A 17,497-nucleotide genomic window follows, 5' to 3' on the forward strand; every position below is an offset into this window, starting at 1 on the left:
TCCTGAGTTGTTTTACAGATAACTATGACTGCCACCAGAGGGAAAAAGCTAACTTCATGATGACCAGAATGTACCCATGACATAGGCTGGCCTATGTCAGCCATCTATGGCTAGCACAATTCCAAGAACTGGCCTCAGGAGAATGGGATTAACATTGTTGCTAATAATAATCTATATCTTTGAGGGTATCAAAATAATTATAACTTGCTCTGCCTGCATATGTAAGCAGGCAATTAAAACTTTCAGCAAAGAGATGCTACAGACCCATGTCAACATCTTCCACTCTAAGAATATGGTGCCATATGTCAACATGAAGAAGTTACAGAACATGGACCTTCACCCCTAATCCCAGAGAAATAGAATGATGTCTGACAGTGGGGATTTGTAAGAAGCTCCTTTGCCCCTTTCCTGTTGCCTGTTTCTGTTCCTCTCAAACCTTATAGAAATGAGATCACTCGGCAACATTTAACTTAACTCCTGACTTATGCCCTAATGAATGCACATAATACCTTGCCTAACCTGTTGATTCTTTCCCTAGATTAAAAGCAGTAGGAATGAGGGCTTCCCTGGTGGCGCAGTGGTTGAGAGTCCGCCTGCCGATGCAGGGGACATGGGTTCGTGCCCTGGTCAGGGAAGATCCTACATGCTGCAGAGCGGCTGGGCCCATGAGCCTGTGCATCCGGAGCCTGTGCTCCGCAACAGGAGAGGCCACAAGAGTGAGAGGACCACGTACCACAAAAAAAAAAAAAAAAAAGCAGTAGGAATGAAGAATTCTGTAGTTAAAGAGTGACTAGCTTTCTACCCCCAGACTCCCCCTTAGCAATTCTGCAGGCAGACAATGCAAGCAAGAAAACATCTGAAGAAAGATCATGAGGAGTCAGGCATTCTGCATGCAATGGAGAATGATACAGAACCTAACATTTTGCCTCAACGATTCACTGAGATTCTTTCCCTGTTTTCCCTTTAAAAACTGTCATGGCCAAGTAGAATCTTTGGAATTGGTTCTGGGACATGAGTCCACCTTCTCCTCAGATTGCTGGACTTCTGATTAAAACAACTTTTCCTTTCTACCAACACTTGCCTCTCAATATTGGCTTTCAAGCAGTGAACAGCCAAACCTGAATTTGGTAACATTTTAGTGTTCCTCTGCTTTATGACTAGATTTTTAGAATTTGCTTGCTATTGCTGAAAATTTCTGAAAATGTATACAAAAGAATAGTTTAAAATAGATATTGGAATTTAATTTTTTTCATGCCTTTTTATTTTTGCATTGTGTTTTCCTAAAACAGCAATAGCAGGAGATCCTATGCAGTGAGGGCACAGAGGCTTCTGTGAGGTTCATCAGATTTCTAAGATCAAGGGCTTCCTCTTGTTACATTGAAGGGAAGATTCTTTTATAAGTGGAGCTTTTCCTTTTTCTGTCTTCTAATTTTTAATTATTATACTGTTTTCTTGAGACCCTGAGCATTTTTTTTTCTTTTTCCATTGACATTCATTCTCCAAGGATTCCTTCACCTTCCAATATGCCTCCTTCCCCTTTACAAGCAGTTGCATGCCTTCCCAAGACTGCCAGTTCTCATTCCATGAACTCTCCAATCCTTTCTTTCAAACTCGCATTCACAAATGCTCTGACTTGCCAGATCCCAGATCTCTCAGTGTTCTCTAATCAAGGTGAGGACCTTTCCTTTTGGAGGTGAACCCAGTTGATGCTACCTACATTCTACCACTATTAAAAACCTCTCTATACTTCCCTCTGTTCTGATGCTCTGACCTGAATCTTGATTCCTCTATGAGCCCCAGAGCGCTCTTTTCCAGTCTCGAGATTTTAGTCTTCTCTAAATATTCTAGATATGGGCTCTGTGTTGATATTTCTGGTTGGTGAAAGGAGGTATGTGTAGCTTCTAATGTATGCAGCCACCATTTTCCTCTTTTTTAAAAAAAATTTTTTCACAGGTTCCTTGAGTTTAAATGCTACTCAATCCTAAGAGCATCAGTGCACATTAAGGATCAGATCCTTAGTCCAGATCAGACACTGATGAGGGAGGTGTGGTTGGGAACTGTTAAAAAATCAGGTCCAAACTTGCCTGATTTCCCGGGACTTGTGGATCCAGTGCCTGGTTCCCCATGGGTGTTGCCACCTCCAGCTCTGGGGATTGCTCCAGGCAATACCCTAGGCAAGGCTTACTTTTATAATGGGAGAAAAAAGCTAGCTAATTAAAATATAAAATTGATCATTTTATGAAGATGGCCTGTGTAAGAACAAATAAAAATTTTGAATAAGAGGCTTAATTCTCTCTATTGAAAATAAGGGAAGAGACTTCCCCTTTCCTTTTCTTAGAGTATTTACTTTAGAATATCTGTAAATGCAAGTTCTTTTCAGTGTCTTTGAAATGTATGTAAATCTTTCAAAAAAACTAAATAAGCCTCTTGTCAGCTTAATGACCCAGAAATGTCTTTCTCAAGGGCTTGAGCACTATCTCTTTGAAATGTAAACATCTAAGAAGACAGTGGTTCTTCCCCCTCCAGATACAAAACTTCCTCCTATCATCAAGATAGAAGTTTATTTTTCTGTTGTATAAAACCAGTTATTAAATAACCAGATGGTCACCCAATTGCCAGGTGAATTTAGAATGAACTATGTGTAATAAATGGTGCTGTCAAGTTCTCTTACTTACGGACTATTTTTCTGGAGAACATGCATGTAGCAGATTGTATTGGCTTGGTGAGATTTCTTTCTGTCTTTATAGATCTTTAGTGAATTGGCTATAATTTGCATCACATTCTGGTTTAATGCTTATTCAATAATAAAACTGTTTTCTTTGTCTTCTACCTTTGTGGACAGGGTCTCTGGGTTGGGAGATTTTGTTTTCAATTCTATTTCCCCAACACCTGAAATATGATTGCTGTTTATTCCCCTGAAATTGAATACATCCCTAAAATTTCACTCAGTTTACTTATGTTTTGAGTGTATTTGCTCAAGTTAAAGTGTATAGTTATAGACAAAGAATGTCTCCTGCCATTCCAGTAAACAAAGAATGTTGCCTGCCATCACGCCATCAGTTACTGCGGCCTCCCCCACCAACAGTGCACCCTCAGGGGAATTCAAGATGGAGAAAAAGAGGATACTGGCCCTACATAGTTAAGATGAACACCTAAGGAATAATTTCAATGAGCCTAGACTCTTGTATCTTCCCATACACAGAAGAGCACTAAAATCATTAACTTGAGATGTCTGATTTTTTTATGATTAGCTGTAATCTTTTGATGTAAGACTACATGTATTGTATTCAGCAAAAATCCTATATATCTTGGCTCCTCCCTTACCTCTTCAGAACAGTTCCTCAGAGCTATCTGAGAGGCTGTATCATGGGCTATAGTCCTCAATAAGGTCCCTAAATAAAACATAACTCACAACTTTTAGGTTGTGTGCTTTTCTTCAGTCAACACAGTCATAGTGTACTGATCATAATGTCATATTCTTTTCAAAATAGAATAATTCTTTTGCCTTTAACCCCAACAAATCAGTTCTCTTACTAGAAGGTCCTCTTGAGTTCCCACTTCAACAATTGTCACTGAACATTTCCTCGATTTAGATTATCTTCTATTGGACATGGTTTTTGCCTTTGTGTGTATATAAATATTCATTTCTCCTGATCAAAAATCAAGTTCTAAGAGAATAAGTATCTTACTCTTCTCCTCTCTTACTTTCTCTAGGGCACCCAGTGTGATGTGGGCACACATCAATAAATAACTCTTGATTTATTTCTGATCTTCATCAGTTTTGACATCACACAAATAATAATAATTAAATTTTCCAGAAAACCTTGCCTCTGACAAAATTTTAAGTAAAGAACTCACATTTCCATTGTCTGGTTTTATTCTGATTATGTTCATTCAGTACCTGCTGCTCCAGAAGTGTTTTCACCAGCAGCTCCAGTGATGGCAGCATTTTCCCCTCCAGTTGTTCCTAATTGAAAAGAACAATGGTTCTCAGTGGACATTGGGGTTGCCAGATATAGCGTATCAAAATAGATGACACCCAGTTACACTTGAATTCTAGATAAACAACAATCACATCCCAATTATTGCATGGGGCATACTTATACCAAAAAAATTTCTTATTTATGTGAAATTCAAATTTAAATGGCATCCTGTGCTTTATCTGGCAACTCTACTCTACGTAGATGGTTGTAATGAAAATGCTCAAACTACCCATATTCATTTGTCCTAAAATTATAACTGTTAAATCCATAGCCATTGCTCAATTCACCTAAATTCCTCATGAGAACTTGGAGTCTCAGCTCCTGATGGAGCACCACCAAAGTGTCCTGGTGACCTGCACCTTGACTCTGAGCTACCAGTTGGGCTGGAACCATGGAAAGGTGGTCTAGCTGTGATGCCACTGCCAGTTCCAGTGGTAGTTCCAACAAATTCTCCTGTTACACCTCATAAACAGTATTGTGAGAGTATATATATTATTATGACAATCCAGTACTGTAGTACTTTTGAAGGGAAGATTTGGAGAAACCAGAAAAAAGACTTCTTGAAAATGTTAATCATGTTTATACTATTCTACATCCTACATCTTTTGTTGGATGGTATGTTATCAACTAATACTAAGTGCAATCAATGGTATTCTGATGAAAGACTGCCCTTTTTGACAAAAGTCGTGGCCTCAGTGAGATCCTCTACTCACCTAACTTACCTTCAGATTGTGTCACTTCACTTCTTGGTGCTCTAGTTGTTTCACCAGCTGATGATCTGGTAGTCTCTTTCAAAATAAACAATATATATCAAATTACATATATATATATATATATATATATATATATAAAGATCTTTAGTTAAGCGAACAGAATATGCTGTTCTCTGTTTTCAAAAGACTTGTCACACTTATACATTCCCAGTTCACTCTTTCCAAAAATTGATCATAAGAACCATCTGAGTTGCTTATTAAATATATAGATACACTAGCCCAGTGATTCTCAGCTCCAGCCTATACATTGGAACCAACTGTAAGGCTTTTAAAAATTACTTATGCCTGGGTCTTTCTTCCAGGAGTTCTGATTCAATTACTCTGTAAAAGCCTCTTCAGTATGTATTTTCAAAAATCTTTCTAGTCAATTCTTATTTGTAGCCAAGATTGCAAACCATGACTTTAGCCCCACTTCACATTCACAGCCTCAGAAGTCCAAAGGCAGGAGTCTTAGAATCTGAAACATAAGACGCTTTGCTATAAATCACCTCTGAGTTAATGTTAGAGAAACACTGCCATTAATCCCATAAATGCAGGGATAGTGAGGTCATGAATATGTGCATTTACTAGTAACTAATAACTCAGAAGTGCTGGCTACTTCCCTAAGGTCAGTAAGAAGATGCCTCAGACTTCCCATTTCAATACCCGCTTGGCCTCCCGGGGTTGTGCCTGGGGTAAGTGAGTCTCCACTTGTGCTCTTGCTTCCATGCGTGGTTGTGAAACCCTCTGATACTCCTGGGGTCCCTGACACAACAGCAGGGAATGAGTATTACTTCCACTGTTGCCGGATTCTACATACCACTCTTCTCTAATGTGACAGAATTGAGGTTTCTCACATAAAAGACAACTTTAAATGATCCCTATGATTTCTGTGACTAGATGGTCTTATACCACATAGAGCTTAATCTTTAGTTCAACCTGCAATATGTTCAGTGCCATTTAACAGGGGTTAAGGAGCACATCCTGAACTGCCTAATTTCCCTGGGCTTATTGCTCCTGTGCTTGGTTTGCTGGGTGTGCCGTCTTCCTCATCTCCTGTTGTTGGTGCAGTAGGACCCCTGTTCCTGCTCATAAATAATAGCAGTTTGAAAAATAACCTAGACATAAATCAACTCATGTAATCCTATAAAAATCCTCTGAGGCAGGTAATATTACTATTCTCACTTAACAGATATGGTTAAGTGACTTGCTCCAGGTCACCCAGGCAATCTAGACCTAAGTTCATACTCTAACACGTGCTTCTCAGAAGATCTGTGGTAAAAGATCAATTCTGTAAAATTTTCAGTCTTCCATATTGATGCTTTGGAAAAATGCCATGAAAGGAGAGAAATAAAATTAAAAAAAAATAAATCCATACACAACATAAGCTTTTATTCAACAAATATAAAAATTGCTGTGTCAAATTGCCATGTTTCTAAATACTTGTTTTCTGTTTCTGTTCTTATCACTTCATGGACCAGTAACAAACAGTTCTGAATTGCACTCATTGGCAGAGCAAACTTTGAGAAGCCCTGGACTGACTTGTCATTATCACCCAAATAATTCCCATTCAAATTCTAGAAAATATATACTAAATAGTCATCACCCTCAAATTTCAGTCAATTCACTGATCTAGTTGGAATTAAATAGTTTCTTAATTTGTGCTACTGTAGCTTACATCTTTCAACACATTATTTTTTATGCAAACAATATCTTATTCCAAAAAGTTTTTGACAAAGATTTTAAATTGAGAAATTTACTAAGGGAAAATAAATGTAAGAAAAATAAAGTCAGGCCATCGATTAGTTAATAAATGCATAAAGAGAAATTCCATGGAAACACTATAGAAATGGCTTTTAATGGTATATAAAGGAGTTTTGATTTATCCTAAAAGCAATCTGAAAAGTTGAAAGATTTTAAGTAGTGGAGTGGTATGATGACAGTTGAGGTTTTGTAAGTTCATTCTGGTGTGGTATCAACTAAAGTGTAAATTGGGAGGGAAGTGGGGAAGGATGGGAAAGTTCTCAACATTGACAAGCATCCATTGCCTAAAGGGCTTGTTAATACACTGTTTGCCTGGCTCCACACTAAGAGCTTCTGATTCTAGGCAGGTAGGCCCCACAATTCTGTGCTTCTAAAAAGTTTGCAGGAGCTGTGGATGCTGTTGGTCTGGGAACTGCACTTTGAGCATCACTGTATCAGAGGAAAGTGAGCGAGGTGGGTGCATGTAAAGACTAGGTGGAAAATGTTTAACATCTGATCAAAAGCAGAGGCAAATGTGATGCACAGAGGAAATTTAAGAGTTATTCAATATTTAAAGTCACTAACTTGCAGCATAAGGGACAGGGTGAACTCAGGCTTGTTTGTTTTTAATCAAAATCATCTACACTTAAAGAAGTCAATAATATTTTATTCATGAAACCAACAGTAGTTGAAATTTAGTCAGTGATGCACAAGGGCAAGCATACTCTCACTGACTTCTCTTGGATGTTTGCTCTTAGGCACAGCTCGCAGAATTGTGGAGCTATGACAGAGGAGGCTAAGGGTCTGGGTTCTAATCCTGCCTCTGCCAGCTTTGAGAACTTTTATTATTTTCTTCCACCTGGGAAAAAAGACACATATTTCAGCATAATTCAGAAATTTCAGTGTGCCATAGAAATGTCACTAATATTTTGTTAACATATAAATATTAATTTTTGAATTTTTCCCAAAGTCATCCAGATAACATAGTGCTGACACCAGACCCCTGTTATCTAATGAACTCAGAGTACAGTTGTTCTTGACTTGAAAAGGAGGACTGCTTGTGGAAAGAAGCTATGGACTCATTTCTTTGTCTCACCTGCTCTGAAGCCTATGTCACTTGTGCTTCCATCTTCAGCGCCTGTGGTTGCACTTACTGATCCTCCAGTTGACCCTGATGAAGGTAAAGAAAAAACAAAGTTTTTTTCTGTTAAAAAAGTGCGTGCTGTCAACTCTCAAGGTAATGGGTGTATATGATTATAACATGATATTCAATAATAAAGTAACTTGTGCAAAAACTACGGAGTCTACATTTTAATTACATATAAAGAACATCCAAATCTGATTATATATAAGTCAGATACATTGATTTTGTAAAATATTGCAGTGAGCAGTATTGCCTGAAACCAGCTGCTTAGGAGTGGCTGGTATATTTGTTCTGAACTTAATTTACCTGATATGAGCCCAGGACTGGTGAAGGTGGGGCCCACTGCTCCTGTGGTGCCCACACTTCCAGCTGTGGAGGTGATAGGCACTGGAGTTCTAGTAATACCTGAGAAAAATATAAAGTGAACTTCTCATCTCAAGTTTACTTGGCCTTTAATACCAATGGGTGATTTAATTGTTCAGTCAATTCCTACTATAGAAAAGAGAATCATGAATCCAGTGACTTTCTTCAAAGAGTCCTTAAGATTTTTGTTCCGTTATTACTTTCCTACTAAAATTTTGGTTTAGTTCTTGCCATATTTTTTTTTAACAAAGTCATGTTATCTTTTCCCACAAAAGAACTTGGGAAGAGGTAGGTCTGAAATTGTTGATATAGCAATAAAAAGTATGGATAAGCCTCTACTAACAGGAATATATGAGAATCCACATCTACTTGTCTTCATGGTTTAATTACCAAAACTGATAGATAAAGCATTTCTGTTCTCATTAATTTTGACATCCATAACCATTACAATTTCAGTTGATTTTTCCATTACTTGCAGATGAACATACACACTAAAGTACTTGATGTTATGAATTACTGTGTATCAGATTCTTTGTTGCCAAGACATAAATGATAATAGAAAGAGTTGTCTTTACCAAAATATTGATAGCTCTGTGTATTACAAAGTAGTAATCCACCCTAACAATTTTCAAAGTGCCTGTGTCCATTTATTTTTACCTCATGATAAAATTAATAATTTATTTTATTATTTTAACCTCATTTATTTTTCACCTCTCAATAAACTTAATAATTAAAATAAAATCTTGCAATTAATTTCCCAGCTACTGCTAAGTTTTTTGTTTACTTCTAAGAACCATTTAAATTTTTATAAAATCTTTTATAAATGATTAATTTGCCTTTTTTCTTCAATGGATTCTATTTTACTTAATATAAATTTGAAAGATAATCTTAAGGAGTATCTATAACATTTACCATAATAAACAACACATTCAGTATTGCAAGGTTTATTTTTTGCAAAATATCTTATTCCTGAAAAAAGTTAAAAATACATAAAATTGGTTTTAATTAAGGAAGCAGTATACTTGTGATTAATTATTAAAAATACTAAACTCCTCTGCTAAAATTTAAGTTTATTTACATAATGAATTATTCTTTAAAAAATTGTAAGTAGTAATAAATTTGACTTTATTGAGTATTTATTATGTATTACACAAAGCTGCACTATCACATTTACTCAAGTCCTGTAATGTAGATATTATATTTTTCATACTTAAAGAATGAGAAAACTAATCTTCAGAGTGTTTGACAGATTAAAACTAGGGTCATACAGCTAGTAAGTAGAAGAGAAGAGATTCTAGTTCTTATTTATCTGCTTCTGCTTCCCACTACACTCAACTGGCTCTCTGTAATATCCTGGTACAATTACCTTCTTTCTATGATTGATGCAATTTTAGAATAAGCACATTATACAAACAAATAAAATTTATATACAACTTATATAAATTCTGATAAAATTTAACTTTTTGAGACAAGAAAGATGCATTTTAAGATATCAAAATGTTATGTAACAGAAACCTACATTTTAATTATATGAATTAGTATCCCATTTAGTCAATGAGCTATTTTTAGTTTTAATAGAAATGTATTAAATAAGTTATAAATTTATTAAACTTATTAAATAAGTTATAAATTTATTAGAAACTTATTAAATAAGTTATTATAAATTTTAACACAAGTCCCAATTTGAAATTGGAATCTGCAATTACATGCTACTACTTCAATAACTGATTTAAATTAAATTTAACTTTTTTTTAAATATCAAAACACAAAAGCCTTAAGATTAGAATCTAGAAAACTATGCCCTGGATTTAATCCTCTCTCTGCTACTTATTACCAAGTGACCTTCAACACATGGCTTAACCTTTTGTGCTTCCATTTCCTCATTTGTAAATTGAGGAAAATAATGGTGCCCACTTCATAGAATTCTATACCAAATGAGATAATATGTGTCAAATAATTATAATAGTGCTCAGTAAATATTAGCTCTGTGTCAAGATTTGTCAAGCTAAACAGGAAAAAAGCATAATTGAATAATTTTTCTTCTAAAAATAACATACTTATTGCAATGGTTGGCTAAGCATCTCTCAGGGCATTTTAACCCTTTGAAAGCCTTTACTGTATAGAAAATGAAATAGATATATAAGGCATGGAAAAAAACTTAAGCTTTGCATATTGCTTCCTTTAACTTCCTTTAAAGTTTTAAAGTCAAATACATCATAAATCCTCTTCTGAGCACCCAGGCCTTTCTCCTTCTATCTGGCAGGAATGCCTTTGATCCATCCGAGAAGGTCATTTAAATTTATGGAAGAAACTTTAAAATAACTTGTACAAGTTATTGTACAAGTCATTTTCAAGTTATAGGTGAGAAACAAAAACAAAAAAATAACTAATGGCCAGTGAAAAGTACTTGATACAGGGAAGTATTTGATCTATTACTTGATCAAAAGTACTTCACCCAGGGAACAAGATAAGGGAAAAAAGGTGCCCTTCTGCACAGTCTTTTTTTGAAATAAATCTTACCTATTCAAGAATCATAGGTTTTTTTTAAAATACCACATTGATATCTTAAGACAATGCAGAAAATAAAAATAGAAGAGTTTTGGCTAAATTAAATTAACCCATTAATCATATTGGTTCAATTCAAAAGGACAAATATATTATCCAAAATGAAAGTACATTTAGAACATTGAGACTATAAACCAAATTTCTGGGTAAAATGGGTTCTCATGTCTAAGAAAAAAATCCTTCCATCCATCATAGACAGTTCATGGAGAGGCAACACATGTTCAAAATGATGTGTCTTCCTAGCTATATTATATCTGGAAATATTACATTTCATTTTTCAGTGTCTATTTAAATATTCTTAGTTGAGGCATACTATATTTAGAAAGAAACAAGAAACTTGCTAGTAATGATGACTAAACTCTTATCTTGGGATCCATTTTTCTCATCACTGATCAAGAGAGCTTCACCACTAGAAAGCTAAAAACCAAAAATCATTATGTAGTTATGAATTCATCACAACTTGTCAAATGCTGTTCAACTTTTAAATCACTGATGTCAGTAAAAGAGATGGGATATGATTTTCAAGGCTTCACTTCGTGCAAGGCAATTTCTCCACAAAAAGGATCCTTACTTCGTTTAAAAAATGTTATAGATAATCTGATTTGCAAAGCAGAAATAGAGACAGAGAACAAACTTACGGATACCAAGGGGGAAAGGGTAGGGTGGGAGGAATTGGGAGATTGGGATTGACACATATACACAATTGATGCTATGTATAAAATAGACAACTAATGAGAACATACTGTATAGCACAGGGAACTCTACTCAATGCACTGTGGTGACCTAAATGGGAAGGAAATCCAAAAACTAGGGGATATATATATATATATATATATATATATATATAGTTGATTCATTTTGCTATACAGTAGAAACTAACACAGTGTGGTAAAGTAACTATACTCCAATAAAAATTAAAAAGAAAAAAGGAAAAAAGTGTTCTAAAAGCAAACACTTTAAACTGTTTTATTTTTACTATGGCGTGATGCTTATTGGATGAATTTATAGAACAAGTTTTTTTTTAATTATGTTGATGTGCCTTAAAATGAATTGCTTTATTCTTACATGAAAAATGAAGATCAATAGAACATTAAACTTGGCTTTTTTAAGAGCTTCAAAATAAGACTATCAATAAACATACTCATTCTTCTGAGAGTCTACTGATTGCCATCCTCACTTTAAGTAGATTCTTATGATACTTCAGTCACCAGCAAATGGACATGTTATCTCTTATGACTGTTAAAATTCAAAAATGTCACATTTAATTCTCAACATTTTATACCCAGTCCAGGAAACTATAGCACATGTTGAAGTATAAAATTTATGGTTGGTGTGGTTCCAGAGGGGGGACCTTCAAGATGGCAGAGGAGTAAGACGTGGATATCACCTTCCTCCCCACAAATACATCAGAAATACATCTATATGTGGAACAACTCCTACAGAACACCTACTGAATGCTGGCAGAAGACCTCAGACTTCCCAAAAGGCAAGAAAATCCCCACATACCGGGGTAGGGCAAAAGAAAAAAGCAAAGACAAAAGAATAGGGATGGGACCTGTACCTCAGGGAAGGAGCTATGAAGAAGGAAAAGTTTCCACACACTAGGAAGTCCCTTCACTGGTGGAAACGGGGGCTGGGCAGGGAGAAAGCTTTGGAGCCATGGAGGAGAGTGCAGCAACAGGGGTGCAGAGGGCAAAGAGGAGAGATTCCCTCACAGAGGATCGGTGCTGACTAGCACTCACCAGACTGAAAGGCTTGCCTGCTCACCCACCAGGGTGGGTGGGCACTGGGAGCTGATGCTTGGACTTCAGAGGTCAGATCCCAGGGAGAGCACTGGGGTTGGCTGCGTGAAGACCGCCTGAGGGGGCTAGTGCACCACAGCTAGCTGGGAGGGAGTCCAGAAAAAAATCTGGACCTGTCTAAAAGCCAAGAGACCATTGTTTTGGGGTGCACAGGAGAGGGGACTCCTTCCCCATCTGCCCACAGAAGGTAGAGCACCGCCTAAATGAACTCCAGAGAAGGGTATGAGCTGTGTCTATCAGCTCGGACCCCAGAGACAGTCAGGAAACACTAAGGCTGCTGCTGTAGCCACCAAGAATCCTGTGTGCAAGCACAGGTCACTATCCACACCACCCACCGCCCCCCTAGGAGCCCATGCAACCTGCTACTGCCAGGGTCCCATGACCCAGGGACAACTTCCTCAGGAGAACACATGGCATCCCTCAGGCTGTTACAACATCACATCAGTCTCTGCCATTGCAGGCTCACCCCACATTCTATTCTCTACCCCTCACTCCCCCTGGCCTGAGTGAGCAAGAGCCCCCTACTCAGCCACTGTTTAACCCCCTCTTGTCTGGGCAGGGAACAGATGCCTGAGGGTGAACTACTTGCAGAGGTGGGGCCAAAACCAAAGCTGAACCCCAGGAGCTGTGTGAAAAAAGAAGAGAAAGGGAAATTTCTCTGTGCAGCCTCAGGAGCAGCGGATTACATCCCCACAATCAAATTGATTTACCCGGCATCTGTGGAATACCTAAATAGACAATGAATCATCCCAAAATTGAGGCAGTGGACTTTGAGAGCAATTGTAGACTTGGGGTTTGCTGTCTGTGACTGATTTGTTACTGATTTTTATGTTTATCTTAGCTTTTAGCACTTGTGGACTTGTGGATAAATCATTAGTGGATTTGTTTATTGGTTTGGTTGCTCTATTCTTTTTTTTTTTCATTTATTATTTTTTATTTTAATAATTAAAAATTTTTTTTCTTTCTTTTTTCTCCCTTTTCTCTTAGGCCTGGTGGCTTACAGGGTCTTGGTGCTCTGGCCTGGTGTCAGGCCTGAGCTTCTGAGGTGGGAGACACGAGTTCAGGACATTGGACCACCAGAGACCTCCCGGACCCATGTAATATCAGTTGGCGAGAGTTCTCCCAGAGATCTCCCTCTCAACACTAAGACCCAGCTCCACCCAATGGCAAGCAACGTCCAGTGCTGGATGCCCCATGCAAAACAATTAGCAAGACAGGAGCACAACCCCACCCATTAGCAGAGAGGTTGCCTAAATTCATACTAAGTTCACAGACACCAGAAAACACACCACCGGATGTGGCCCTGCTCTCCAGAAAGACAAGATCCAGCCCCACCCACCAGAACACAGGCACCAATCCCCTCCACAAGGAAGCCTACACAAGACACTGAACAAACCTCACTCACTGGGGCAGACAGCAAAAATAATGGGAACTATGAGCCTGCAGCCTGCAAAAAGACCCCAAACACAGTCAGTTAAGTAAAATGAGAAGACAGAGAAACACACAGCCAATGAAGGAACAAGGGAAAAAACACACCAGACCAAACAAATGAAGAGGAAATAGGCAGTCTACCTGAAAAAGAATTCAGAATAGTGATAGTAAAGATGATCCAAAATCTTGGAAATAGAATGCAGAAAAAAAAAGAAATGTTTAACAAGGACCTAGAAGAACTAAAGAGTAAACAAACAATGATGAACAACAAAATAAAGGAAAATAAAAATTCTCTAGAAGGAATCAATAGCAGAATAACGGAAGCAGAAGAACGGATAAATGACCTGGAAGATAAAATAGTGGAAATAACTATCACAAAGCAAAATAAAGAAAAAAGAATGAAAAGAATGGAGGACAGTCTCAGAGACCTCTGGGATAACATTAAACGCACCAACATTCGAATTATAGGGGTCCCAGGAGAAGAAGAGAAAAAGAAAGGGATGAGAAAATATTTGAAAAAATTATAGTTGAAAACTTCCTTAACATGGGAAAGGAAATAGTCAATCAATTCCAGGAAGCACAGAGAGTCCCATACAGGATAAATCCAAGGAGAAACACATCAAGACACATATTAAACAAACTATCAAAAATTAAATACAAAGAAAAAATATTAAAAGCAGCAAGGGAAAAGCAACAAATAACATACAAGGGAATCCCCATTAGGTTAACAGCTGATCTTTCAGCAGAATCTCTGCAAGTCAGAAGGGAGCAGCAGGACATATTTAAAGGGATGAAAGGGAAAAACCTACAACAAAGATTACTCTACTGAGCAAGGATCTCATTCAGATTCGACAGAGAAATTAAAAAGTTTACAGACAAGAAAATTTAAGAGAATTCAGCACCACCAAACCAACTTTACAAATGCTAAAGGAACTTCTCTAGGTAGGAAATACAAGAGAAAGAAAAAAACCTACAAAAACAAACCCAAAACAATTAAGAAAATGGTAACAGGAACATAAATATCGATAATTACCTTAAATGTAAATAGATTAAATGCTCCAACCAAAAAACATAGACTGGCTGAATGGATAAAAAAACAACACCCACATATATGCCGTCTACAAGAGACCCACTCAGACCTAGGGACACATATAGACTGAAACTGAGAGGATGGAAAAACATATTCCATGCAAAAGGAAATCAAAAGAAATCTGCAGTAGCAATTCTCATATCAGACAAAATAGACTTTAAAATAAAGTCTATTACAAGAGACAAAGAAGGACATATCTATTGATCAGGGATCAGTCCAAGAAGAAGATATAACAATTGTAAATATTTATGCACCCAACATAGGAGCACCTCAATACATAAGGCAAATGCTAACTACCATGAAAGGGGAAATCAACAGTAAAACAATCACAGTAGGGAACTTTAACACCCCACTTTCATCAATGGACAGCTCATCCAAATTGAAAATAAATAAGAAAACATAAGCTTTAAATGACACATTAGACAAGATGGACTTAATTGATATTTATAGGACGGTCCATCCCAAAACAACAGTATACACTTTCTTCTCAACTGCTCATGGAACATTCTCCAGGATAGATCATAACTTGGGTCACAAATCAAGCCTTGGTAAATTTAAGAAAATTGAAATCGTATCAAGTATCTTTTCTGACCACAATGCTATGAGACTAGATATCAATTACAGGAAAATAACTGTAAAAAATACAAATGTATGGAGGCTAAACAATATACTACTAAATAACCAAGAGATCACTGAAGAAATCAAAGAGGAAATCAAAAAATACCTAGAAATAAATGACAATGAAAACATGGCGACCCAAAACCTATGGGATGCAGCAAAAGCAGTTCTAACAGGGAAGTTTATAGCAATACAATCCTACCTCAAGAAACAAGAAAAATCTCAAATAAACAACCTAACCTTACACCTAAAGCAATTAAAGAAGAGCAACAACAACAACAAAAAAAAACCAAATTTAGCAGAAAGAAAGAAATCATAAAGATCATATGAGAAATAAATGAAAAAGAAATGAATGATATGATAGCAAAGATCAATAAAACTAAAAGCTGATTCTTTGAAAAGATAAACAAAATTGATAAACCATTAGCCAGACCCATCAAGAAAAAAATGGAGAAGTTTCAAATCAACAGAATTAGAAATGAAAAAGGAGAAGTAATAACTGACACTGCAGAAATAAAAAAGATCATGAGACATTACTACAATCAACTATACGCCAATAAAATGGACAACCTGGAAGAAATGGACAAATTCTTAGAAAAGCACAACCTTCCAAGACTGAACCAGGAAGAAGTAGAAAATATAAACAGACCAGTCACAAGAATTGAAATTTAAACTGTGATTAAAAATTTTCCAACAAACAAAAGCCCAACACCAGATGGCTTCACAGGCGAATTCTACCAAACACTTAGAGAAGAGCTAACATCTATCCTCCTCAAAGTCTTCCAAAATATAGCAGAGGGAGGAACACTCCCAAACTCATTCTACAAGGCCACAATCACCCTGATACCAAAACCAGACAAAGGTTTCACACAAAAAAAAGAAAACTACAAGTCAATATCACTGATGAACATAGATGAAAAAATCCTCAACAAAATACTAGCAAACAGAATCCAACAGTATATTAAAAGGGTCATACACCATGATCAAGTGGGGTTTATACCAGGAATGCAAGGATTCTTCAATATATGCAAATCAATCAATTTGATACACCATATTAACAAATTGGAGGATAAAAACCATATGATCATCTCAATAGATGCAGAAAAAGCTTTTGACAAAATTCAACACCCATTTAGGATAAAAAAAAATCCTACAGAAAGTAGGCAAAGAGTGAACTTACCTCAACATAATAAAGGTCATATATGACAAACCCACAGCCAACATCATTCTCAATGGTGAAAAACTGAAAACTTTTCCTCTAAGATCAGGAACAAGACAAGGTTGTCCACTCTCACCATTGTTCAACGTATTTTGGGAAGTTTTAGGCACAGCAATCAGAGAAGAAAAAGAAATAAAAGAAATCCAAATCAGAAAAGAAGAAGTAACACTGTCACTGTTTGCAGATGATGTGATATTATACATAGAGAATCCTAAAGATGCTACCAGAAAACAACTAGAGCTAATCAATGAATTTGGTAAGGTAGCAGGATACAAAATTAATGCACAGAAATCTCTTGCATTCCTATACACTAACGAAGAAAAATCTGAAAGTGAAATTAAGGAAACACTCCCATTTACCATTGCAACAAAAAGAATAAAATACCTAGGAAAAAACGTACCTAAGGAGAGAAAACATCTATGTGCAGAAAACTATAAGACAGAGATGAAAGAAATTAAAGACAATACAAACAGATAGAGAGATATACCATGTTCTTGGATTGAAAGAATCAATATTGTGAAAAAGACTATACAACCCAAAGCAATGTACAGATTCAATGCAATGCCTATCAAACTACCAGTGACATTTTTCACAGAACTAGAACAAAAAATTTCACTATTTGTATGGAAACACAAAAGACCCTGAATAGCCAAAGCAATCTTGAATAAGAAAAACAAAGCTGGATGAATCAGGTTCCCTGACTTTAGACTATACTACAAAGCTACAGTAATCAAGACAGTATGGTACTGGCACAAAAACAGAAATAAAGATAAATGGAACAGAATAG

At 36.5% G+C, this 17,497-nt stretch overlaps 1 protein-coding gene across 1 annotated transcript in view; it reads right to left on the minus strand.

Annotated features, from left to right (window-relative positions):
* LOC138842857 (mucin-19) overlaps window positions 1-17,497 on the minus strand; it is a 98,814-nt gene that overhangs the window by 45,298 nt on the left and 36,019 nt on the right. The window contains exons 30-33 of the mRNA XM_070046543.1: window positions 7,929-8,027; window positions 7,575-7,649; window positions 5,402-5,500; window positions 3,902-3,967 (exon numbers count right to left, since the gene is read on the minus strand). Coding sequence (XP_069902644.1) covers window positions 3,902-3,967; window positions 5,402-5,500; window positions 7,575-7,649; window positions 7,929-8,027 — 339 coding nt within the window. The remainder of the gene's footprint in view (window positions 1-3,901; window positions 3,968-5,401; window positions 5,501-7,574; window positions 7,650-7,928; window positions 8,028-17,497) is intronic.

Source organism: Globicephala melas, chromosome 10 (genome assembly GCF_963455315.2).
Source record: "Globicephala melas chromosome 10, mGloMel1.2, whole genome shotgun sequence".
Lineage (NCBI taxonomy): Eukaryota > Metazoa > Chordata > Mammalia > Artiodactyla > Delphinidae > Globicephala > Globicephala melas.